This window comes from Trichosurus vulpecula, chromosome 3, assembly GCF_011100635.1.
Source record: "Trichosurus vulpecula isolate mTriVul1 chromosome 3, mTriVul1.pri, whole genome shotgun sequence".
Lineage (NCBI taxonomy): Eukaryota > Metazoa > Chordata > Mammalia > Diprotodontia > Phalangeridae > Trichosurus > Trichosurus vulpecula.
Window position 1 is genome coordinate 420,776,065 of NC_050575.1, and position 27,717 is coordinate 420,803,781.

Consider the following 27,717-nt stretch of genomic DNA (forward strand, 5'->3'; position numbering starts at 1 on the left):
CAGGATGTGAGGTTGACCTGTCTGACTTGCTCTCCTGTGGACACCATCTGGTCCTCCTGTGATATCCTGAACTGGCCACAGAACAAAATGGGTCTGTCACCTTCTTCCTTTCTGGAAGCATGGCCTCCCTCACTTCATCTATCATTTCTCAGCTGCCATCTCATATTTCTGACTTCATAGAACTTACAGTCTCCTAAAACCATCCTCCATTTATCAGCAGCACTTCTGTCTAGCCAGCCCTCCCCCACCTTTGCATGGGCAGAGTTGGTTTTTTGGACCCCCAGTGAAAGACTTTACATTTATTGCTATTGTTGAGGGAGAAACCCAGGGATTCAGGAATCCCAAAACTAAAGTTCCCAGGGCAAGGTTGCCTTGAATGAATTCTCGGACCCAAGCAATCTTTAAGTCAAGTTGGCAAAAGTTTATTATTATGCTTTACAGAGGGCAAGAGTTCTTAGGGAAACTGCAATCTAAAAGGGGATACAAGTATATCTTATATAGGACATTCAGGGGTGAAACATGTGCCAAGTGTGTTAATAAGTTGTTTTGGGGTCGGATAAGGGAGTGGTTAAGGAGTGGTTAGTTCTTAAAGGAACATGCTCAATTAGTATCTACTGCACAGGCATTTTACCCAGAGTTCTCTGGGAAAGAGCCTAAGGGAGAGCTACATGGGGGTGTGGTTTTAGGTCAGAAACATCACTAAGTCAATTAATGGTCAGGGCCAACTGGAAATATCCAGGCTGCCTCTGTCTATGTCTTGTTAGATAAGATAAATGTAAGGGAGTATACATATGACTATGTCTAGGATACATATTAGTAAGGTCAGTAAGTAGTAAATATCATTATGGTCCAGTGCACAGCCAATTAGCACGTACACAGGGAGTCAGACCAATAAATTCTATAGGTAGGTACAGGGGCTATTGTGTCAGGAAGAGAGAGATAAGTATTTTGCTAGGGCATGCTGCCCTTGAACTGGAGAGGAACTGCCTGAGACAGTATTTTGAGGCTAGGGAGAGATTTGATTTTAGAACTGGATGTGATTTGGGAATTGGGGTCCAGGCACAGGCACCCAAGCAGAGGCTAAGGAGAAATGTGATGTTAGAATTAGGGTCCAAACACAAGCACCCAAGCACCCCATCACTATTATGTTTCATTTTATTAGATTTAGTACAATGTCACAATTTGTCAAGATCTTTTGAGATCCTGACTCTGTCAACCTCTCTGTTAGATATCTCCTCCAGCTCAGTGTCATCTGAAGATCTCATAATCCTGTTAGCTATGGATGCCTTTATTCAAGTCATCGATGCTGTGGCCCTTTTCCTAGCTGGCATCACAACATAAGTGAATTCTCTTTGGATTTGGCCATTAAACCAATCTTAAATCCATCAGATAACATTGCTGTCTAGCCTTCATCTGTCCATCCATCTGCAAATTAGCCTGGTTAATTTGGATTTCTATTAAGAAAGCCCTTTACTCCCCCCCAATTCCCCTTTATTTTCATGTTTTAGTATGGCTATCCTAGCGTCCCAGACTCAGAAGCTTCCTCAGTGGTCATCTAGTCCAATTCTCTCATTTTACAGAGACATCTAAATTAAATGACTTGCCCAAGGTCATGACTAAAGTAAATGATAAAAGATGGATTTGAAGCCAGGTATCCTGACTCCCAATCCAATTTTCTGTCCCCTGTGGCAGAAGGTATTTGGCATCTTGGACAGTCACCTTTGCTCCTTCACTTTCTTTTAATGAAAATTTAGCCTGGGACCCGAAGGGCAGTTGAAGGAATTTTTAATGTTTCATTGGAAAAAAAGGAAAACTTGGGGGTAGGGGTGAAGGTAAGAGGAGGCATCATAACCACTTTCAAATGACCAAAGGGCTGCCTAAGGGAAAAGAAATCAGAGACCCAAGCAAGAAGCAATGGGTAAAAATTATTAAAAAATAGATTTGGGATTGATGTAAGGAGACACTTTCTAATTATAATTAGAAAGCACTTAGCACAATATCTGGCACATAGTAGGTGCTTAACAAATGTTTATTGAATTAAATTAATTAGAGCTGTCCCAAAAAGGGATAAGTGACCTTGGGAGGATGTGGGCTCTTCTTTCTTAGAGGCATCTGAGCAGAGGCTCCAAGACCACTTGATGGGTAAGTGGCATTGGGGATTCTCATTCAAATAAGATTCAGCCTAGATGGCTTCTAAGATTCTTCTTGGTTCTACAGAATATTTGGTGCTCATTATGTTAGCTTGGCTCTCATTGGGCTCAAGTCACATTTAGAATATGTGTCCAAAGTGAAAAGAGTTTGGTCAAGTGATAAAAGACTCAGTAAACAAACAAACAAACAAAGAGCCTCCTATCATTTGAAAACAAGGTTTTGCTGCCAGCCTCAGAATTAAAATCAAATTTTCTGTTTCTTTTGATCATGGCAATGAGCAGCCATGACTCCTGCGGATCAGTGTAAAGATTGCTAACCAATCTCTGGCAGAAGAGATGGTGGTGTAAATATGCAGCACAAGACAAACATTTTCCAACATGATGGATGTGGGGATTTGTTTTGCTTGACAACACATATTAATATAAGGATTTTGTTTTGTTTTTTTCTGGGGGAGAGACGGGTAGTTAGGGAGGTAGTAGGTGAGAGAGAGTGTGGAAATAATTGTTAATTGGAATAAAAAGAGATTTGCCACTCTTAAAATTACTCACATTAAGGTTAGAAGTCCATACGTTTCGAATCCATCCAGGGTCCTTCATCATTGGAATCTAAAAACAAAATTTAGAAAGAGGAAACTGAGTCACAGAAGTGATTTTATCATTCTTCCCCCAGCTGCCTCAATGGAACTAGTAAGTCTGTTCTATCCGCATTTCAAAGTTCTGGGATCATAAGATTCAGGGTTCCCAGTAAGAAATGCTGACAACACTGTTGACCTCACAGCAAGTTTAATTGTATTGCCCAATGTGTTAGGTTCTAGGTTACTCCCCCCAAAAAAAGACTTGGTCCCTCATACAGAGCTGCTGTTGCAAGAGGGACAGTCCTGATGTCCAGGGTTTTCAGCCTTACATACACCCACTCTGGGGACAGGGAAAGAGCCTTGCCTACTCTAGAAAACAAGAAACTTTGGCTCCAGACTTGGCTCTGACACTGACTTCCTCCACCTCCCAGGGCCTCAGATCCTTTATCTACAAAGTATCAGGGTTGGGGTAGACAGCCGCTGAGAACTCCATCGGATCTAACATTTTATGTTCTAAGGATAACACAACTTATTGTAAAATCTTCCATTTTACAAAGACATTTCCTTAACAACTTTGTGAATTTGGTAACAAAAATATGATGAGTTAATTTTACAGATGCAGAAAGTGAAGCAGAGAATCACTGAGAAACTTGCCAAAGATTATGGAAACGCAGACTTGGAGCTGGGAGGGACTGTGTTCTACGTTCTAGGGTTCCTTCTAGCTCTTGTGTTCTGTATTCTAAGTTCTAAAGTTTCTTTCATCTATGATATTCTCTGCTCTAAAGGGCCTTCTAGTTTTGACAATCTATGTTCCAAGGTCCTTCTGAGCTCCAATATTCTGTGTTCTAAAGTCAACTCTGATGTTCCCTTCCAACTCTTGCATTCTATGTTCTAAGGTTGTACCTAAGGTTAACATTCTGTGTTCCAAAGTCAACTCTGATGTTCTCCGTTCTAAGGTTGCTTCTAGCTTCTCCATTCTGTATTCTGTGTTCTCAGGTTGCTCCTAGCACTAACATTCTATGTTCTAAGGTCAGCTTGGATGTTCCTCATTCTAAGGTTCCTTCCAGCTCCTGCATTCTGTGTTTTATGTTCTAAGGTTGCTCCTAGCACTGACATTCTATATTCCAAGATTGCCTCTGATATAACCAAGTCCTCTGACTCAAAGCCTGTACCCTTTCCATTGGATCCTGCCATCCCCCAAGCTGGACAAGCTTTGAAAACCAGTCCAGGAACAGACTATGGGGCTCTAATCAAAACTATCCTGGTTGAGTATGCAAAGGCTTTCCACCACAAACTTAGCTACTAAGAACAATTTTTATTTTTAATTCCTAGCAACTTGTGAAGAATTTTTTGACTAGGTCGTAGAGATCTAGGCCCCTGCATCTGTGAAGAGAATGTCAACCACACTAAATATAGAATATAGAACTAAATATAGAATTAAGGTCATGGAAGTTATTAAAATGTGGAGACAGATTTGCCCTAAGGCTGCAGCTAGAGAAAAGGTGGAGATCCCAGGAAGTCCCTAAACAGGCTAGAGTGGGTGGCAGCTTAGGACTTGGTGCTCATCTTGGTCAATGCTCTAACTCGGGACCAGAGGAACTTGTAACTGAACTATGTGTTACAACAGCACGAGAAGATTTACCCTTTCTGCTCCCATAGCCTCACATTAAGAGGAGTGGGCGCTCTTAGTTGCTGAGCAAACCCTGAGGGGTCCTGCCATCCTAAGACAGCAGGAGTCGGTGGGTCCTGCATTAATTAAAAAGGATAAAGCTCCTGGATGTTTCTTCCTTCAACTCTCTAAGACATTAGGCAACTAATTTTCCTTTGAGATCATGGGGGAGGGACCAATCTTCTCCCACACTAGTAAGCCGGTGGTTATGGTTTCCATATGGCAGATGGAGCAGGAGGAAGCTCAATGAAATGAGCTTAAGCCTGGGCCTCTGACAACATCTTTTGCCCTATGTGTCTTCCAGCGTAGGTGACCAAACAATCATCTTGAGATAGATTTGTCCAGGCTCGGAGGCAGCTTTCACAAGTCTGGGAAGTTCAAGATCCCCAGGGCTCTCAGCCGGAGCAGACTAGTGGAGAGAAGATTCCAAAATGGTGAAAGAGGATGAGCCCAAGTCCTGACCTGTCTTGCCAGAAGACACCATCTGGAGTGAATTGTTTGGACAGTACAAAGCTGAGTTGAAATGTAAAAGGTTTTAACTAGCAATCCCAACAAATGCTTCACGTTCTAATGGAGCTGTCTTGACCTTCCAGGATAGTGCAAACAATAGCCATAAAACATTGAATACTATTTTAGGTTTTGATGTCACTTAGCAGAAAATGTGGATGTTCTGTGTGCTGAGCTGTTCTTCTAGTTGGAGAAAATAATTGACTTTTCAATACTGTACACTGAATGCCTTTCATCCCAACACTTTGGGGAGAACCTTGACATGAGCCAAACCTATGCTTTAAATAATCTCCTCCCACCAAAGTCTATAGGTTGGGGGCACAAATCAATCAATCTCCAAGCCTTTATCAAATACCTACTGTGTGCCAGGAACTCCTAGGTGCTGGGGATACCAATATAAAAAATAAATGAACAAACAAACAGATAGATAGATAAATAAATAACTGCTCTCTGAGAGTGAGAGACACTAGAGTCTGGCCTCTGTCTCTTTGGAAAACAGGCTTCTCTAGAACTGAACCTCGTCACAGCAAACCCAGAGCTGAGAGGTTCCCCTGAGTGCCAAGAAGAGAACATACTGCCCCAGCAGCCCCTTAGCTTAGATACAGTTCTTATGGAGGAAAAGTATATTTTGAAACATTTCTCAAGATGGGCAGTATTACTGATATTTCAGTTTCTTGTGAAATATTTTGTTATGTTGCAATAAAATCAGAGATGAAGGATACGGATGTTCTGGGTCATCACTCAGATTCTCCAGGGCCCACAGTAAAAGTCATGTTCCTCAACAACACTCTCGGAGGACAATAGTCAGATTGAGCTGCTTTTCACGAGGTGGTCTAGGCTTCTTGCCAACAACTGAAAGTCAGTGTTTGGATTGGCCCCTGACTAAAAATGGAGTTTCAAATGAAATAACCAACATGTGGTTTTTTCCTGATATGATCAAGAGAGCTTTGGACTGGAAGAAGGAGAGGCTGAAATCTACCCATGTGGATTGGCCAAGCTTGACCCAATGTAGAGAAGAATGGCAGCAGAAAAAAAAACAGCAATAAAAACCGTGGCTTCTGAGATGCCCATAGGGAAATGGGGAACAAGGTAAGGACAGGGGGTAGGGACTGTACCTGGGGCTTCATTGATACAGAGAACTCCCAGGTAAGGAAACTCCCTCTACTAATACAGGTCACCACCTTCTCTGTAATTGACAATCTGAAAGACTAGACCTCAAGTCTCTTCACTCCCAGCCAGGGCCCTGGATGCACCATCTGATCTTTAGAGAAACAGAATTAATGCCCTGCCCCAAGAGAAGTAGAAATGACATGGAGCTTCATTTTAAAGGAAGGTGAGGGGAAAGCAATGTGGAATTATGCAAATAAAGTGACTAAAATGTTGATAACTTTTTAAATCAGAGACTCTGTTGCTGGGATTATATCCCAGTGAAGTTATAGACTAAATATTACACACACACACTATTGCAACAATCCGGCTAGCAGCTGCTGTGGGAGTGAAAGACCAATACAAGTCCAACAATAAGCACACTGCCAGCACAGGTTCTTTTGATCTGCTTTGCTAAGGAAAGTAACGTTAAGGGGTTAACAATCTTATTTGAACCCAACATACAAATATCATTCACTTAGTTCAGGGGGAAAAGCCAACACCCTGAACTTCAGAGCAAATACAAACAAATTACAAACATACATTACAAACAGACCAAATACAATTCATAGTTGCCAAGAAACCATCAACATCTGGGTTCACAAGCTGGAGGGCTCTTAACTACAGCTGCCCAGAGTCTCCACATCAACTCTCCTCCAAGAAGAGCTCCCAGCAAATATCTCTGTTCTCTCTTTTTATACACCGTTTAGCCATCATCAAACATCATCTGAGTGACCAGAACTTAGGCTCCTACTATAGGCTCTGGTCTTAGCAACTCCCCTTATGACCCTGAGGGCTTCTGGCCCATATAGGCTTAGCACCTTAGGGGTTTGGGCCTGGGATTTAGCACCTAGTTAGACTCAATCAAAGAGACTTAATTAATTTATCATTCTAAAACAGTAAGAAAGTCCCACCTTAGTTACCAATGCATGTGCGCACACACACGCACACACACACTTTTTTTGTGATAGCTAAGAATTGTAAACTAGCTAGATGTCCATCGGTTGGGCAGTGACTAACAAACTGTGGCCCATGAATGAAAAGGAATAGTACTCTGCTGTAGAAATGATGTGTGCAATGAATACAGAGAAACCTGGAAAGAGCTATGTGAACAGATGCAGAGTGAAGTCAGTAGAGCCAAGAAAATATATCCAATAACTACAACAATATATGGCACAAATAACCACACACCAAAACAAAATCAGAAGTAAAGTAACAAAATTATAAAAATCAAACAAAACTCAAAGACAGCCCCAACCTACTCCTTTGTGGAGGTGGCAGGTCCATAGGCCTTACGCATCACACATGTTTTGAGATTTTCTCAATCAGTTGTGCTGACCTTTTTCTTTTTCTCTCTTAAAAAATACTTTTTGTCATATTGGAGGGCTCCGGGAGGCAGAGGGGGAGATACATGGGATACTATCACGACATCAGAAACAGAAAACAACAATTAAAATATCATTTAGAAAGGGGGTGGGTGTTAAGGAAGGCAGAGAGATTAGTCTTTCCATCTGAAAAGTTATTTCTCCCCAAACCATCGTATCCCTTCTCCTAGAGGCTGCCTGTGTTCCCCTGGTAGAATGACAGCTCCCCTAGGCAAAGGGCTGTCTCATTTTGTATTTTTCTTCTTCATTCTTAGCATGGTGCTTTGTACACCATAAGTGATTAATATATGCTTTTCATTCATCCAGTTTTCAGATTATAATCTAGAGCTGGGAGAGACCTCAGAGGTCATCTGTTCCAAGCCCCTTTTCTGGCAGGATTTGGTTTTTTCGAGATTTCTATTTGTTTTTATTCTGAACTTGAATGGGGTGGAGTGGAGGAGAAAAGGGGAGAGAAAGGGGAAAGGGGGAGAAGAAGGGGCAGAAAAAGAGAAGTGGGAGAGAGGTAGAAGGGGAAGAAAGAAGAATAAAGGGGGAGAGAACAGAAAGAGGAGAGGTGGCAGGGAGAAGAGGGAAGAAGGAGAGAGGAAGGGAAAGAAAAAGAGGAAGGGAGAAAGAGGTAGAGAGACAGAAAAAGAGAGGTGGAGAGAGCCTTGATGATATCACGAACCCCAAAGGTAAAAATTTAGAAAGGCAAAGAATAGCAGTGATTGACTCCAGGAAAATGATGTTTTCCCAAGCCCTGCTAAAGAGGAACCATCAGTATTCCTGGGAGTTTGATCTAAGGCCTGAAAGATAATTGTGACCTCTATGCATGTTACTCATGGAAAGTCTACAAGACCCAGGGAATCCTGGCTTGTCAGACCTGGGATGGACCTTGAAAGCCACCTATTCCAACGGGCTTATTTCACAGATGAGGAAACAGAAGCCAAGTGACTGGCCTATGGTCACACATCTGCTAAGCAGCCATTGGCAGGCTGGAGCTGGGTCTCGCTGACTCTGAGGCCAGTACCATCCCCACAGCAATGTTAATCCTCTTCTGCTCCTCTGTGGGACATGTCCTCCAAGGTTCATGTTTGTTTAGAATTGGAAAGTACTTCAGAGTCCAATCCACTGCATTTTGCAGACAGGTTGCATGACTTGCCCAGGGTCACATGGCTAGTAGGTGTCTGAGGGAGGATTTGAACTCAGGTCCTCTTAGCTCGAATTCCAGCAAGGTAGCTAGGTGACACCGTGCATAAAGTATCAACGTGCTCGTCGCCTTGGTGACTTGACTTCGGCAGAACTTTTTTCTTTCTTTCTTCTTTTTAAATTTTTGTTTTAAGAAATAATTGTCTGGGAGGGAAGAAGGGAAGGGATATAATAGGAAATCTAGTAAGGATACTGATTTAAACAAAAGTTTATTTTTTTAATTTAAGAAAGGATTGATGGGCACCACAGGTCCAGCTTTTCCTTCAATACAAAGCAGCTTAGGGGCACATTTGTACACTTTCTTTCCTGTTGTCACAGGGAGACCTCCCTGTACAAATACACACAAACATCCCCTGGTAGGTCAGTCTCCCGGCTCCCACTTCAGTGAGAGCCCATTAAAGGTCTCACACCAAGAAGAAAACAAGACTAGATAGTCCTTCCTGCTGTTGATTTTTTAAATGCTGGAAACATTGTAGCAAAGGTCAACCAGAGGGGCAGAACCCCTGAAGTCAGATCCTAGCTACAAAACCACAACCAGGGGGAGACAGATGGAATTTTGCCTCAGGGTGCCATTGTTTAGGAGTCTTGGTGCCTCCCTCAGCTAGTCCTGGGATCACAATCTCCACACTCTGCGCTCTTCTACCAGAAGATCCCCCACAGCACAACAATCCTTTGTCTGGCCTCAGGGCTGCCACCGCCCAGCCACCATTGCCATCATACCCATTCCCCAGGACTAGCCTTTCCACTTCTCCCCAACCTCTAGGCAAACACAGAATGTATTCTCTGCTGGATAGGCCACGGCATCTGCCAGTATAGCTAAACCCACAGTCAGATTGTCCTCCCTCACAGGCCATGAATCTATCCTCTGGGAGCACTTCTACCTCCACCCCAACTCTCTTTGCCCCAGGTGAAAGTATTCCTAGTTCAAAGTCTGGTATTCATTACTTGTGTGGCTTGAAGGAAATCACTTACCCTCTCAGGTTAATTAAAAAGCTGGGGTTGATCCAGCAATCCCACTGCTAGGTCTATATCTCAAAGACATCCAAAAAAAAAGGAAAAAGGAACTATTTGTACAAAAATATTTATAGCAGCTCTTTTTGTGGTGGCCAAGAACTGGAAATTGAGGGGATGCCTATTAACTGGGGAATGGCTAAACAAGTTGTGGTATATGATTCAAATGGAATATTATTGTGCTATAAGAAAAGACAAGCAGGATGATTTCAGAAAAACCTGGAAAGATTTACATGAACTGATGCAAAGTGAAGTGAACAGAACCAGGAGAATGTTGCACACAGTAACAGCAACATCATTCGAGGAAGAACTGGGAATGACTTAGCCATTCTCGGCAATACAAAGATCCAAGACAATTCCACAGGACTGATGATGAAGCATACTATCTGCCTCCAGAGAAAGAACTGATATTGACCGAATACAGACTGAAGCAGGTTATTTTTCACTCTTTTTTTCTTTTATTCAGGTCTTCTTGTACACAGTGGCTAATATGGAAATTCTTTACATGATTGCATATGCATAACATATATCTGATCGCTCAGGGAGGGGGGAGGGGAGGGGAAAATAGAATTTGAAGTTCAAAACTTTAAATAAAAAATGTTTTTAAAAATTGGGGAAAAAGTAAAAAATAGAAAGATGTTGGACTAGATGACCTTTAGAGTCTTTTCCAGCTCTGACATTCAATGCTCTATGTCCTCATTGTTATTCAGTCATGTTTAATCCCTCGTGACCCCATTTGGGAGTTTTTTGGCAGAGATACTGGAGTGGTTTGCCATTTCCTCCTCCAGCTCATTTTACCAATAAAGAAACTGAGGCAAACAGGGTTAAGTGACTCGCCCAGGTCACACAGCTAATAAGTGTCTGAGGTCACATTTGAACTCAGGTCCTCCTGACTTTGGGGCTGGTGCTCTATCCACTTCATCACCTAGCTGTTCTGCCTATGTCTTCAGGTCTCTCCCAACTCTGACATTTTGTGTTCTGTGTTCTAAGGCAGGAATTCTTAACCTTTGTTTTGCACTCCAGACCCCTCTGGCAGTCTGATGAAGCTTAACAATCTCTTCTCAGAATAATCTTTTTTTAAATATATAAAAAAATTCATAGGATTACAAAGGAAACCAAAGGTTAGTAAAGAAAATTCCCAGGCCCTCTGAAATCTATGCACATCCCCTTATTCTGAGGTTTCTCCCAGCCCTAGACCCTCTGATCAGTTCATTCACAAGATAGATTGGTTGTACAGACTTACACTAATAGTAATCTTGACCCCAGTGCAGACGCTGCCCATCACCCTCATCTCCTAGCTATAGCATGGCACCTAGAGCTCCTTGGACCCTCTTACAGATCTCTGAGCAGAGGTTGGTGGCCTCAGAAATGAAAACAAGTCGCATTACTTTATCATGACACTAATTAGAGTGATGATGATTAGGGCGAGCTCTCAGCCCAAATCACGGAAACTATACCTATCCCTGCTCTGTCTAGCCCAGCTGCTCAGTTTCCATTTATAAAGATGGCATTAAACAACTTCAGGTCAGGGAGAACCTTGTGTTCTGGCTGCACATTCCCAGCCCAGTCTAGGGAACAGCCCTGGAGGGCAGGGTTACTGGAGGAGGCTTTGTGTGGTCACTCCCAGAGACCAGAAAGCAGGCATTGTCCTCACCCCTAGCTTCCCCTTCTCCAAGACCAGTCTGTAAACATAGCACTCCTCAGCCCTGGGGAGACTGGGCTTCTCTCCCAAGGGCAAAACTCCTCTCCGCCCCACCCCGCCACCAGCTGCAACACTCAGCTGGGAAACATGCTTGTTCTAATGCCCAACCAGCCCCCAAGAGGCAGCCTACTGTGGGGCAAAGAGCATGAGATTTGTAGGCAGAGGAGATATGTTTGAACCCCAGGGCTCTGAGGACAAGTCAGTAAAGTGATAGCTTGAACCTAAAGATTTGAAAGGTCCCAGCCATGCTCCTATGATCTCAGGAGCTTGGGCAAGTCACATGCCCACTGAGTTTCATCTAAAATTAGGGGTTTGACAGAGGTTCTAGGATGAAGAAGGCATTTGGCACCAGAGTTCCTGGGTTCAAATCCTGTCTCTGTTCATTGCTATCTGTGTGATCTTGGGAGAGTCACTTCAGCTCTCTGAGTCTCCGTTTCCTGAGTTTATTAGACTAGATCAGGGGTTCTTGCCTTTTTCGGTGCCATGGGCCTCTTTGGCCTTCTGGTGAAGTCTGGGGATCTTTTTTCAGAGGAATACTTTTAAAAGCATAAAATAAAATACAGACGATTACAAAGAAAATCAGTTCCGAAGATGGCGGCTGGAAAGCAGGGACTTGCGTGAGCTCCCCACCATGTCCCTCCAAAAACCTATAAAAAATGGCTCTGAACAAATTCTAGAACTGCAGAACCCACAAAATAGCAGAGGGAAGCAGGGATCCAGCCCAGGACAGCCTGGATGGTTGCTGGATGAAGTCTATCGCGCACAGAGCGAAGGGGAGCAGAGCTCAGTGTGGGAGGCAGCAAGACCAATCAGACCAGGAGCCGGGTAGGACAGGCCCTAGTACCCTGAATCAGTGAGCTGTGGTAGTTACCAAACTTCTCAACCCACAAACACCAAAGACAACAGAGAAGGTTGGTGGGAAAAGCTTTGGGGGACAGAGTTCACGGTTGGGCCACCACCCCAGGGGCAGCGGGGGGGGGGGGGGGGGGGGAGGGGGGGTGTGCAGCTACAGAACTACAGCTGCAGTTACTTCCGGCCCCAGGCCCACTTGGTGGGAGGAATTAAGTGGCGGATCAGAGCAGGAGTGCAGAGCCTGCTGAAGATTAGCGTCAGGTCCGGGTTGGTGGTTCTTGAGGAAGGAGGAGTGCTGGTGTGGCAGAGCTGGCTATAAAAAAAAAAAAAAGAAAGAAAGAAAGAAATAGCTCTGAAATCAACAGCGCATCCCCTCAAGCTTGGAACAAAGTACTCTTTGCTCTACAAGCAGTCATACCCCAACGAAAAACTCAAGGGTCAAATAAGTTGGCTGGGAGCATGGCCAGGCAGCAAAAACACACCCAGATTCAGTCTCAGACTTTGGAATCCTTCTTTGGTGACAAAGAAGACCAAAACATACGGCCTGAAGAAGTCAACAAAGTGCAAGAGCCTATACCAAAAGCCTCCAAGAAAAACATGAACTGGTCTCAGGCCATGGAAGAGCTCAAAAAGGAGTTGGAAAAGCAAGTTAGAGAAGTAGAGGAAAAATTGGGATGAGAAATGAGAATGATGCAAGAAAACCATGAAAAACAAGTCAATGACTTGCTAAAAAATACTGAAAAAAAATATTGAAGAAAACAACACTTTAAAAAATAGACTAACTCAAATGGCAAAAGAGCTCCAAAAAGCCAATGAGGAGAAGAATGCCTTGAAAGGCAGAATTAGCCAAATGGAAAAGGAGGTCCAAAAGACCACTGAAGAAAATACTACCTTAAAAATTAGATTGGAGCAAGTGGAAGCTAGTGACTTGATGAGAAATCAAGATATTATAAAACAGAACCAAAGGAATGAAAAAATGGAAGACAATGTCAAATATCTCATTGGAAAAACCACTGACCTAGAAAATAGATTCAGGAGAGATAATTTAAAAATTATTGGACTACCTGAAAGCCATGATCAAAAAAAGAGCCTAGATATCATCTTTCAAGAAATTGTCAAGGAGAATTGCCCCGATATTCTAGAACAAGAGGGTAAAATAGCAATTGAAAGAATCCACAGATCGCCTCCTCAAATAGATCCCAAAAAGAAAACTCCTAGGAACATTGTCACCAAATTCCAGAGCTCCCAGGTCAAGGAGAAAATACTGCAAGTAGCCAGAAAGAAACAATTTCAATATTGTGGAAAAACAATCAGGATAACACAGGATCTGGCAGCTTCTACATTAAGGGATCGAAGGGCTTGGAATATGATATTCCGGAGGTCAATGGAGCTAGGATTAAAACCAAGAATCACCTACCCAGCAAAACTGAGTATCATGCTCCAAGGCAAAATATAGACTTTCAATAAAATAGAGGACTTTCAAGCTTTCACAGTGAAAAGACCAGAGCTGAATAGAAAATTTGACTTTCAAACACAAGAATCAAGAGAAGCATGAAAAGGTAAACAAGAAAGAGAAATCATAAGGGACTTACTAAAGTTGAACTGTTTTGTTTACATTCCTACATAGAAAGATGACGTGTATGATTCATGAGACCTCAAAATCATAGTAGCTAAAAGGAATATGCATATATATATGTGTGTGTGTGTATACATATATATACATATGTGTGTGTCTATGTATGTATATATGTAGGTATGTATATATACGTGTATATATATATACACACACACACACACAAAGGGCACAGGGTGAGTTGAATATGAAGGGATGATATATAAAAAAATAAAATCAATTTAAGGGATAAGAGAGGAATATATTGAGAGAGGGAGAAAGGGAGAGATAGAATGGGGTAAATTATCTCGCATTAAAGTTGCAAGAAAAAGTGGTTCTGTAGGAAGGGAAGAGGGGGCAGGTGAGGGGGAATGAGTAAATCTTGCTCTCATCAGATTTGACCTGAGGAGGGAATACCATACACACTCAATTGGGTATCTTACCCCACAGGAAAGAAGGAGGAAGAAGATAAAACAGGGGGGATGATAGAAGGGAGGGCAGACGGGGGGAGGAGGTAATCAAAAACAAACCCTTTTGAAAAGGGACAGGGTCAAGGGAGAAAATTCAATAAAGGGGGATAGGTTAGGAAGGAGCAAAACATAGTTAATCTTTCACAACATGAGTATTGTGGAAGGGTTTTACATAATGATAGGCATGTGGCCTATGTTGAATTGCTTCTCTTCTTAGGGAGGGTGGGTGGGGAGGGAAGAGGGGAGAGAATTTGGAACTCAAAGTTTTAAAAACAGACGTTCAAAAACAACAACAAAAAAAAAAGTTTTTGCATGCAACTAGGAAATAAGATACACAGGCAATGGGGCATAGAAATTTATCTTGCCCTACAAGAGAAGAAGGGAAAGGGGAATGGGAGGGGAGTGGGGTGACAGACGGGAGGGCTGACTGGGGAACGGGGCAACCAGAATATACACCATCTTGGAGTGGGGGGAGGGTAGAAACGGGGAAAAAATTTGTAATTCAAACTTTTGTGAAAATCAATGCTGAAAACTAAATATATTAAATAAATTTTTAAAAATTTTTAAAAAGAAAAGAAAGAAAATCAATTCCATGGAAATACCATCTAGCTAGCTATCTATATCAACGTTGTTGTCCAGTTGTTTCAGTCGTGTCCGACTCTTCATGACCTTATCTGGGGTTTTCTTGGCAAAGATGCTGGAGTGGTTTGCCATTTCCTTCTCCAGATCATTTTACAGATGAGGAAACTGAGGCAAACAAGGTTAAGTGACTTGCCCAGAGTCATACAACTAGTAAGTGTCTGAGGCTGGATTTGAACTCACATCTTCCTGACTCCAGGCCCAGCACTGTATCCATTTCACCTCTTCCCTTTACAAACACATGAATATGTATGGGCATATATTATGTATGTATATATGTTTATGTATATGTGTGTATATTGTTTATGTGTGTATGTGTATATGTTTGTGTATGTGTGTGTATCATATATGTATACATGTGGTGTGTGTGTGTATGTGTGTGTGTGTTTAAGTTCACAGACCCTAGATTAAGACTTGTTGGACTAGATGATTTCTAAGATGTCCCCTACGCTAGAAGTTTCTATGGCTCCCCATCGCCTTCAGGACAAAATGATTCATATTTAAGGCCCTTCATTATCAGGCCTCAGCCACCCTTTTAAAACTAATACACATTACTCCCTCAGGCACTCCATGCTCTAGCCACATTGACCTACTTACTGTTCCTCATCTCCTACCTCCATGCTTTTGCATAAGCCTTCCACCATTCCTGGCATACTCTCTCATCATCTCTTGGTCTCAGAGACCTCTAGTTCCCTTCAGGGTTCTGTCCCAGTGCTACCTCCCTCAGGAGGCCTTTCCTGATTTCCCCAGTTTTTATTACCTCCCCCCCTCCAAATCACTGTGTATTTGTTTTATAAATATCCTATGTTTACACATCTGTGATGTGCAGGATCCCCCCACCAGGACAAAAGTTCCTGGAGACCAGAGATTATTTTACTTTTGTGTTTGCATCTCCAGAGCCTAACTGGACACATAGTAGGTGCTTTAAAAAATGCTAGTTGACTAGTTGATTGATTTCTTCATGCTTTAACTCCATGACAAGGAGATAGTAGTTCATCCAAAAAGTATCTGGGGTCCTAGTGGACCTCAAGCTCAATATGAGTCAAAAGTGTGAAATGGAAACTAGGAAAAAAAAATTGGTGTGCTCTTCTTGGTCTGTTCTAAGAGAGGCCTCGTGTTCAGAATAAGGAAAGAGACAATCTTATTGTTCTCTGCCAAGGTCAGGCTAGATTTGGAGTATTGGGCTCAGTTCTGGGCATCACCTAGGAAGGACATAAGGAAACTGCAGAATATCCAAAGAGAGATAACGGGCCTCAGTTTCATGCCATATGAGGATCACTCACAGACAACAGGAAAGTTTAGCTCAGAGAGGAGGAGATGTGTGGTAGATGGCAGGGCAGGCCAGCTCTGTCCTCATATATTTAAAGGACTGTCATATGGAAGAAGGATCGGACCGGCTCTGCTTGGCCCCAGAGGGGGAAAAAATCCAGAAGAATTGATGGAAGTTGCACAGAGGCCATCTGGGCTGGATGTCAGGCCCAACTCCCTAACAAGGAGAGCTTGCCAGAAGTGGAATTGCTGCTGGAGGTGGTGAATTCCCCTTCATCTGAAGTCTTCAAGCAAAGAATAGAGGACCACTTGTAGGTGGAGGGGAGATTCTTGCTGAGGTGTGTTTTGGAGAAAATGGCTTCTGGGTTCCTTCCAAACTCAGTCACCCAACAAATATTTATTAAGCACCAACTGTGTGCTAGGCACTGAGCTAAGCTCTGGGACAATAAAGAAAAATTAAAAAAATAATAGTCCCTGCCCTGAAGGGGCTCCCATCTAATGGAGGAGACTATATGCAAATAATTATGTACATATCGGATAAATTGGAGAGCTCTCTGAGGGAAGGCACTGGCATTATGGGGAGGGGGATGGAAAGGCTTCTTACAGAAAGCGGGATTCGAACTGAGCTTTGAAGGAAACAAAGAGGTGAGAATGAGGAGGGAAAGCATGCCAGGCATGGGGGAGAACCAGCAAAAATAGAAGTCTGGTGACGACGGATCTGGTGGGAAGAACATCAAGGAGATGAGTGCTACTGGACCATAGAATATGGGGCACAGGAGAACACAAGATATGAGTTGTAAAAGACTGGAAAGGTAGGAAGGGGTCAGGTGGTGAAAGGCTTAAAAAGCCAAGCAGAATAGTTTTATTCGATCCTGCAGGTAAGAGAGAGTAATTGGAGTTTACCGAGTAGTGAGAAGATACACCCAACATGTCTAGATCTGGACTTTAGGAAGATCTCTTAGGCTCAAATCTAGGGTTAGGGTTAGCATCAGTGAAAGATAGATTGTAGTGGGGAGAGACTCAAAGATTCTGTGATTTTATGGGCCTCAGTTTCCTCATCTGTAAAGTCAGAAGGTAATTAGGTTAAAAGCCCCAATTAGTCTGTAGACAAGTCAATATTCATGGGTGACCAGCACTCAGCAAGGCCTCCTGCCTGTGATTTGAGGGCATTTCCAATGGGAAGGGGGACATGTTGGTACAGTACCAAGGGCTGGAGGATTAGCCCTGGCATTGTACATGCTAAACATGGTGATGAGCAATGTGGCGGACATCAGAAGAACTCTTGCGCAGCCCCGCCCTGAAGGAGCTCATACTCCCGTTGGGCAGACAAGATGCGTGCATGGGATAAGATGATCAGGGCATCTTAGGCCATCTGGGCTACAAGACTTGAGAGAAAGGAAATAATGCCATGGTCTGGGGATAACCGAGGAAGATTTTGAGGAAGAGGGTCTAGATCTGGGCCTTGAAGGATGGGTAGAATAGGTAGGAAAGGAAGAACAGGAAAGAGAGATTCCAATGGGGTTGGGGAGGAGAGGTGGGAGAGGAACAACCTGAGCCCCACAGAACTTCCCACTCAGTAGGCCTTGAGTGGTCAGTTAGTCTAGAGCGAGGGGGCCATGTTGGGGAGGCCTAAAGCAATTCTGTATGCTAAAGGATTCCCCCAAATGCAAACTTGAAGGGATTAGGGATTGGAGGGCAGTGGCACTGAGGGGAAGGAGCACTCTGGAGACCCAGGACTTAGTCCCAGTGCTGCCACTAACTTACCATATGACCTTGGCAAGTCACTTCTCCTCTGTGTGCCTCAGTTTCCTTATCCATAAAATGAGAGAGTTGAACTCGATGTCCCCCAAGGTCCCTTAGGGGTCTGACATTTGATGCTCTAAGATTCCTTGAAGTTCTGGCATTCTGCTTTTTATGACTTCACCAGGTTCTCCTGGACCTTCTTTGCCTAACAGCCATGGAATGATGCAGGACCCACAAAGAAACTCCTGGTCAAAGAGTGTCCAGTCCCAACCAGGCCACTGGGTACCCAACAGCAACCAGGACACATAGCTGGAGAGCATAGTTGTTCAAAGCATAGGTGTGAGCATCTTGTGAGGCCCTGGGAAAATGCTGGAAAGGGTTATTTTAAAAGATAATTTGTGAACACTTAGAAAAAGAAGGGATCATCAGAAACCAGTATGGGTTCAAGAAGAGCAGATCATGCCAGATAAGCCTCATTTACTGTAAGGCCAGGGGCTGTATTAGAGTTCAAGTGGATTTCAACAAAACACTTACAAAGTCCCTCATGATATTCCCTGAGCCGGATGGTCTCCTGTGGAGAAGGGGCCAACCACCCCCAACAGCTGACATTCAACTGTCCCCCAAGGGCAAGCAAGTGAGCCTAGCCAAGCCGCAAGGCACCTTGAGGGAGAGGTAGTGAGCAATCCAACTACCATCACCTTCACCAACATCTCTCCCCTCGGACCTGTTCTATTGGATCCATCCTATCGGGACCCCTGTGTCCCAATGGACACAGTCCGAGACCCTGAGTCCAAGGGCCTTGGAAATAGTAATACTTCTAACCCAGCACCCTCAGTCATCACTCTGGGAAGCAGTCCCTGTAGAGATGCAGCCTGGACCTGCTCCTGTAGGGGCTGGACCCAGGGGGGAAGATTCTGGCCACCAAAGACAATGGGGCAACGTCAGAAACTGATCTGACTTGATCGGTGGAAGTGACACTCAAGAGGAGGCATGAACATCTGGGCTTTGTTGATTCTCCCTGGGGACCGTGGGACCTTCCCTTCCTCCTTGCAGCTGAAGCCTCCCCTGTGTTGTCTCCCTCATGAGAATGGAAGCTCCTGGAGGGCAGAGACCACCTGACTTCTCTCTGTGCATCCCCAGTTCTCCACGAAATGCTTTGCATAGAGTAAGCATCTAGATGGACCATTACTAGGTAAATAACAGAGAGCCGTGAACGTTTATTGAGGAGAGAAGAGACATGACTAGTCTAAATAAAAAGATTAGGAGGAGGAAAGGGGAGGCAGGAAGACTCAGCGGGAGCTGCCACCAGACCTCCTCCTCCTCCTCCTCTTCCTCTTCCTCTGAATCCTCCTATTAGCACTAATTAATTAGTACTAATTAATATCGCTCTCCAGGCTCGCAAAGTGCTTCTTGTACGTTAACTCATCCGTCCACACAACAACCAGAGGAGGCAGATGTTCTTTTTACCCCCCTCTCGCTGATGAGGAATTTGAGACTTGCCCGGGTTACACAACTGATTAAGTGTCTCATGAAGGATTGGAACTCAGGTCTTCCTCACTCCAAGTCCCAGATTCTGTCTGCTGCCTCAGGCCTCAGTTTCCTCATCTGTAAAATGAATGCGCTGGACTTCAAAATTTCAGAAGTCTCTTCCGGTTCTAATGCCCATCAAAGACCTAACCGCGGAACGAGCGTTTCAGAGTTGGAGGCAATGTAGCTGGAACTAACCTCAGCATTAGACAGTCATCTCATCTCATCCGCCCCTGAACCTGAACCCCCCTCAGTGATCCAGCAGGGCACAGTGGATACAATGTGGGGCTCGAGATCAGGAAGGCCTGCCCTCCTGGTTGCACGGCCCCAGGCCGGGGGTTAAACCTCTCTAGGCCTCCCTCTCCTCCTCTACAAAATGGAGAAAGCAATGGCGTTCCCTCCAGAACAATCACGAGGGATTCAAGGAGATGATGTAATCTAAAGCAGTCTTCCAACCTTGCCGTGCTGTGTGTGTGATCTAGCAGCAGCCTCATGTTTGTTAGCCTCCTCAAGGCTCGGCGTCCCCCTCTGTAAAATGGGCACAGTAATACTGAAGGTCCTCCCTTCATGGGGTTGCTGTGAAGGTCAAATGAGCTAATGTAGGGGACATCAACTTTAAAGCACTGTAGAAATGACAGCTCTTTGTTATTACTATCATGCTTTGTGCCCCCCCCCCCAGAGCTAAGTACCTACTAAGTGCCAAGCACTGAACCAAGACCATTACAAATGTCATCTCATTTGATCCTTATGACAACCTCGGGAAGCAGGTGCTGTTATTATCCCCCTCTTACAGCTGAGGCAGGCAGAGGTTAAGTGACCTGCCCAGGGTCCCACGGCTAGCAAGGAGGATGAGGATGAGGATAAATAAATGAATGAATGAATGTTTAATCATGCCATTTCCAATCAAGCCCTGCCAGCTCCTTCCTCAAACACTTCCTTGTAATTATAAACCTCAGGTAGAGAGACTCTCCTCCACCTCATTCACTCACGTCTCAGGCCCATCCCTATCCAAATGTTGAAGGTGTCATCAGACATGTGACAGTACCCTAAAACTAGAGTCATCATGACTGGACTTAATAGCACTTAATAATGGGACACCAAGAGTAAGAGACCCAGCCCAGAAGAGAAGGAAGAGAGGGACAGGGCCATCCAGACTGCCACCAATGAGTGTGGTGTCAGGGCTGAGCAAGGCTCCCTGTGATGGGATCCAGAGCACATCATAAACGGGGTTCCCCCTGCCTACCACAGGCCCAGGCATACAGTAGGCACTTGGGGCTGATTGATTGATTGGTTGGAGCATAGATTCGCTGCTGGAAGGGACATCCTATCTCATCTCCTAGCCTCTCATTTTCCAGAGAAGGGAACCGTGACCTAGTGAGAGAAACGATTTGCCCAAGATCACACATGTACTAGGTGGGAAAGATAAGATTCAGACCCAGGTCCTCTGACTCAAAGTCCCATATAGACCAATCCATAGAGCCCTGGCTCCATCACCAACTCCTGTGCAACTTCAGACAAGCCCCTTCCCCATCCTGATCATGTCTTTTCAACTGTAAAATGAGGAGGAGAATATCTCCCCTTCCTACCGGCAGAATTATGGTAAAGACCAAGTAAGATAAGAACACTGATGTCCAGACGGGGAGGGGATGCATTCAGCAGGTGTGAATAAAAGTGGAATTCTGTGGGAGAAATGAATTGCCCAAAAAAGGGCTGGTCTTGTAACAAGACCAGGGGAGAAATAATGGGCATGTGTGGCTACCCTTCTTATCCTTACACTGTCTGGAGAGAAGGGAGAAGGAAAATTTTCATGGATTCATCTTTTCACCACTCACTACCTACTAGCTGTGGGACCCTGGGCAGATCACTTGACCTCTGCCTGACTCAGTTTCCTCAACTGTTAAAAGGGGATAATAACAGAACCTACTTCCCAGGATTGTTGTGAGGATCAAATGAGGTAATGTTTGTACTGTTCTTAGCACATAGTAGGTGCTTAATAAATGCTTATGCCTTTCCTTTCCCTTTCACCAGCCCCCCTTACCTCCGGGACCAGAGACCACACACAGGAAGTGTTCACACTTTCGGATACAGACCTCCCAACCTGGCCCCCAGTGTTACCTCCTTGTCCTGATTGGTGAGTACTTCACCTGGCTCACTCTTTCAGGTGGGTCCAATCCCATTTAATGTACCTACCACCTTTGAGCCAAACACCTGGACACCATTCACATACCCTCTCCCGATCACTCCCTTTCCAAATAAAGTCCATTTTGCTACTAGTCCCCAGCTTGGTCACACTCCCCCTCCCCCCACATTGGAATGTAGGCTTCTTGAGGGCAGAGGCTAGCGTGACTTTATATTTTTATCCCCAGTACTTAGCCCAATGCCTGGCCCAGAGTAAACACTTAATAATGCTTATTCATTCATTCATTCATATATGGACAAGAGCCATGCAGCATAAGCAGTCACATTTGGGTTATGAGCTGCCTTTTGGGAAGGAATGCCCTCAGCAATGAAATCACCAATTCTTTGGGGTATTAGATCACAGGCCCAAAGACTGACAGCTGGAAGGGTTTCCTAGAGGCCAGAGCTCACAGGTCATAGATTTAAATCCAGAAGGGACTTTAGGATGCATTTAGTCTAATCTGTTCCTTTTACAGGTGAGGCTCACGGAGGTGGAGGGACCTGCCCAGTCACCCAGGCAGGAAGTGGTAAAGGCAGTTCTGAATCCGGGTCTTCTGACCCCAAATACAGCCCCACATAACAATACACTGGGCGCAGTTTTGTATTTTATATCTTGAGACTCCCGTTGAAGCACTAAGGGTGGTCCTTTGGTGGAGTGGTGGAGTGCTGACTTTGCCCACCAAATGTAGAGTCCTGGGAGCCTGGTTCAAATCTCATTTCTGTCCCTTATCCCTGTGTGACCCCGGGTACTTCTTTCTCCCTCCTGGGCCTCAGTTTCCTCATCTGTACAATAGATGGGTGCCCCTTGCAGCAATAACTCTGTGGTCCAACAAAGGGCCTTAGGGATCATCTCTTCTGAACAGTCCACCACGCCTCCAAGTATTTATATTAAAAGCATTAGACGACAAACTCTCCCTGGGCAGCTTTCCTAACCCTGCCCCTCCAAGGAATGCAACGTCATGAAGTCATTTTCTTGTCATTCATTGACTGACTCATCTGCCAGAAGGGATGATTTCACAGAGAGCATTGATCAGTCATAAATAACCAGGCAGTTGTAAAACCGGGTCAGTACCATGAGAGGGCAAGTTGGGAACTTTGCCTGATAAACATCCTCCCATTCTGTAAGAGGGCAAAGCTGCCGGAGACTCAGGGATCAAAAAAAAGTCTCATTCACAAGACTCTATTTGGCCTTAGCATTAAGCTAGGGGAGGGAGGAAATACAGAGGTGTGTGGGATGTGGAAAATCCCAGGACTAATCAACAAAGATGGAAATAATGGGGTGTATTCAAGGGCAAGGTACAGTGGGGAAAGTATTGAAATCAGAGGATCTAGATTCAAATGTCACCTCTGATGCTTCATCATCTCCGGTACGTCACTTTCCCTCTTTGGGACTCAGTTTCCCCATGTTTAAAATGGGGATAATAATAGGATCTGCCTCACAGGATGGTTGTGAGTTTCTAATAAGAGCAGGCTAGCTATCATTATCCTCCCATGCACAATGCCGCACTCACACCTCCTGCTCACCCTGTGGAATGCTTGGCCAACATCCTTTCTTAACCTCAAAGCCCTATCCAATGGATTAGGTGCCATCCTCAGAACCTTAGTATTGGGGGTATTGGTGAAGCCCTCAGAACACGCTCCTGCTGCCCCTCATTCTTGCTACATGACCCCTTTCTAGTTCATTCATGCCATGGATGATGCCATGGGTGGCCCTTCTCATAGGTAAGTCACCATTGGTGAAGCATTTCACCCTGTTCACTCCCCAAATGCCTCTTCTAGTGCCCTCTGGGCCACTGATTATTCTAATGCTTCAAAGGACATGGCATTCCATGACTCACAACCATTCTGCCTCTAAAGGAGAATGGGGATGTTCCAAAGACAGACCAACCCCAGTGGCAGAAAAGGCTCAGAACACTTGCATGTGTGATAAAATCAGAAATATAACCCTCGCTGTTCTCTTCTTCCCATTCAATTCTGGAACCAACCCAGTGCCCATCTTCAGTGCTCACCTAAGACAGAGGCATTGATGGACCAACTCAATAGGACCATAAAGCGAACTATGCAAGCCATCAAATCCAGCCCCTTCCCCATTTCACAGATTGGGAAACTGAGACCCAGAGAAGTTAGTTATGTGACTTGACCAGTGTCACATAGTAAATGTCTGAGGCAGGATTCAAACTCAGGTCTACTTGTGTTTCAACAATCTGGCTAGCAGCTGTTGTGGGGCAAGCACACTACCAGCGTGCTGCAAAAGCCCAGGTTCTTTTGATCTGCTTAACTAAGGAAAGCAACATTAAGGGGTTAACAAGCTTACTTTAATTCAGCATACAAATACCATTCACTTAGTTCAGGGGGAAAAGCCAGCACCCTGAACTTTGGAGCAAATACAAACAAATTACAAACATCGACAGACAGACCAAATACAATTCATAGTTACCAATATCTAAGTTCAGCCCGGGAGCTCATAACAAGGGCTGGCCCAGAGTCATGTGTGCTACCATTGCTGTGGGTAAGAGCTCCGAAAAATAGAAAGCCAACCCCTGGTTTTATATCTTTTTCAGGGTTTATATCTTTCACACACGTGACTCACCCACATGACCTGAAATCATCACAAAGAGGCGACTTAAACCCACGTGGTCTAAAAGCCTCTGATGTCCCAAACATGCCACTCAAACCCATGTGTAAACTAGGCCCTCCCCTGAGGCAAGGAGGTCACCAAGGACTCTCAACCTAATCAAGAAAACAAAGGCCAAACTCTTCAAGGGCACTTGGTTGAACTGAGTGCTAAGAGCCCATTTTGTTTACCAACACAACTTGGGTTCCAAGTCCAGAGTTCTCTATCTACTACACCACCTGGCTTCTTTCAATGAACAAAGACAACAAGGAAAAGGCCTCTGTTTTCTCTGCCAAGGAGAATGATCATTGCACCAGAAGGGACAGAACACAAGTGGCTAATAGGCCCTGGGAGCCCAAGAGAAGGAGAGCGGTAATCAGCATCAGTGCCTTGGATGAGCTCGAGTTACCAGACCCAAATATACAGAAAGACCTGGGTCCTGAAAGGCCTAGTGCGCAGGATCTTGGAATTGCTGGAGAGTGAGAGGAGCACTGCCACATTGGAGAATAGCACACTGCCATATTGGAGACGAGCACACCACCATACTGGAGAACAGCATACCACCATATTGGAGAAGAGCCACAGTGACCAGGATAACCAACATGTCTACGGCCTCTAAACTTTTCATAGGTGATATTAGTGGACCCTCACTATAACCTAGTGGGGTAGGACTGAGAGACATTATCATGCCCATTTTATAGAGGAGAAAATGGATACTCAGTGAGATTAAGTGACCTGTCCACAGTCATTCAGATATTAAGTATGAGAGTTAGAAGATGAAGCCAGGTCTTCCTGATTCCAAGCCCAGGACGCCAGCCCCTCAACCAGCCTATTGTATGGATTTTCAATGACAATAATAAGAGAACAGAATTTTCAAATTATAGATGAATTAGCTTGTTTTTTATTTCTGTCAAAAATCTGGAATTTGTGATGAAAAGGACAGTTAGGATCAACAAAAGAATGCGGTGTTCACAAAGAATCAGAATGACTCCCTGAAAAACAGATGACACCAAACTAATGCCAGGTTAATTTGACTTCATTTTTACGGCTCGAAGCCTCAATGTCGTGCTCAGCTCCTCACTCACCCCCTCACCCCATCTCCAGGCTGTTGCCAGGAGGTCTCCCCCTCCTCTTTTCTGACATTGCCACCCCTTTGGTTCAAACCTCATCCCCTTGAGTCTGGACCATGGCAGTAGCTGCTGTGGGGGTCTGCCTGCCTCTCTGCACTCCAGTCCATCCTCCATTCAGTCACTCAAGTGATCATCTTAAGGTTTTAGTCTGATCATGAAACCCTTCCCCTCATCCTACTCAGTAACCTCCAATGGCTCCCTATTGCCTCCAGGATCAAAATCCTCTACTCAGCGATCAAAGCCCTTCAGAACACAGCCCCTGCTTGTTCCCAGTCTGCTTATACCTTAAATCCCTGGTCCAATTACACCAGTTTGCTGACTGCTCTTCACGCATGATCCTCCAGCTCCCAATTCCACATTCTATGGCCTTCCCCTATGCCTACAATGTTCTTCCTCCTTTCCACCATCTTCAATGAAGATTCCTTCAAGACTCAGCTCAAACATGACTTCAGCAAGAAGCTTTACTGGCCCTCCCTCACTTAGTGCCTTCCCACTCAGATCACCACTCATTTACATTGCACAATGGATCTACAGTATAGACATGTATGTATGCTTGTATGTAATGCAAACACATTACAGTGTAGGTGCATTGTACGTGTATGTGGTACCTCTATGTATATGTAAGTGCTTAATAAATATTAATCGACTATATGTGCATGTAAATGTACATATGCATTTGCATGTACATGTACACACTCATATACACCTACATATATATGTGTGTGTGTGTGTGTGTGTGTGTGCTCAAGCATCATCATTTTCACACTGACTCCCAACGTTAGAATGTAAGCTCCTTGAGGGTGCGGTTTTTGGCTTTCTCTGTATCCTCAGCCCTCACCAAGCATAGTGCCTGGTACTATGTCCAGGTACAAGGTAAGTTTCTCATAAATGCTGGTTGACATACTGACTTGACTTGACAATTCCATGAGTCTACTAGATCAGAACCCTGAAAACATAATTTAAGTGGAATTTCCCAAAGCACTTGTCCAATTTCCCACAGCTCTTCCCGGTGACAAGACGGAGCAGTAAGGGTCAGATGATAATACAGCCAGGTGGCACTGGACAGGGATGAATGTCGGCATCCAGAGAGTTTTCATGAATGATCCAAGGTCATCATGGAAGGATGCCTTCGAGGGAATACCCCAGGATCTACCTCCTGCTGGCCTGGGCTGGTTAACATTGTCAGCAATGACTTGGATAAAGGCTGAATGGACAGATGACGGCCAACTTGGGGGAGAGTTAAAGCGTGCTGGATAACAGAGTCAGCCTCCAAAAGAACTTGACAAGCCAAATTCAATGAGACGAAATGTTACAGGGGACCAGCATTCCTCTACTTACTTTGCTATAAATGCATCATCATCATAAAAAATAACATGTTTATTTATGCTGGAGGCCAGGTGAGATGGCATTTGTCTGAGGAGGACTTGATGTTTTCAGCACGGTGCAAAGTTGATACGAGTAAATGGTATGAGATGACAGCTGGAAAAAGCCTGTGACCTTGGGAAGAACTCTGAGAGGCAGGCTTCCAGAACCAAGGAAGGGACAGTCACGGGATTGGCTGCCCTGGTCAGACCGTGTGGGAAGTGCCCGGGGATGTTCTGGGCTTCTCCTGTCCACAATGAAGCCACTTTCATTACGTCACACATAGCCAGGGTCATCTACCTACTGTCAGTGTTTTCTGTTGCCAATTTTAGTCTATGAACATCACATAAAGTGTTGTCACTGTTGCTTCTGCACTGCCTCAGGTCCACCTCCCGACCTTCCTGGCTTCCTTCAGGTCCCAGCTAAAATCCCACCTTCTGTAAGAAGCCTTTCCCAGTCTCTCTTTTAATTCTAGTGCCCTTTCTAGGCAAAAGCCTTTTCATTTTTTTCTATTTATTCTGTTGATACTTTGTACCTATTTGAGATCAAGGGATTCATTTCAGGCTACCCAGCCTGATGGGGTGTAAGGTGTGTTCAGGGAAGACTAGTACCGTATTTTACCACATAATCGTCACACACTTTTTTTTTTCAGTGCCAAAAATTGGTTTATAGTCTTTCATTGCGTAATCGTCACATGGTATAATTCTGTTAGTCATGCTGCCTGAAAGGTAAATAGAAGCAGCAATGTATTCACCAGTGGCACGTGAATATGCATTTATCTCTTGCCTAGAACCTAGAATTCTCAGCACACACGCATTGTCAGGATTCAATTTTCACATATATTCACGAGTATTCCATGCATCCTAATTTTGCACCAAAGACAGTTAAAAAAATGATTTTTAAGTAATACCGTCACTATTTTTAAAGCTTCACATAATGGTCATACCCCACATTTTTGCAAAAAAAAATTTGGCATAAAATCTGCTAT

At 44.4% G+C, this 27,717-nt stretch overlaps 1 protein-coding gene across 1 annotated transcript in view; it reads right to left on the bottom strand.

Moving 5' to 3' along the window:
• Window positions 1-27,717, bottom strand: part of LPIN1 (lipin 1) — a 157,852-nt gene that overhangs the window by 102,840 nt on the left and 27,295 nt on the right. Inside the window, exon 2 of the mRNA XM_036748762.1 lies at window positions 2,700-2,756. Coding sequence (XP_036604657.1) covers window positions 2,700-2,756 — 57 coding nt within the window. The remainder of the gene's footprint in view (window positions 1-2,699; window positions 2,757-27,717) is intronic.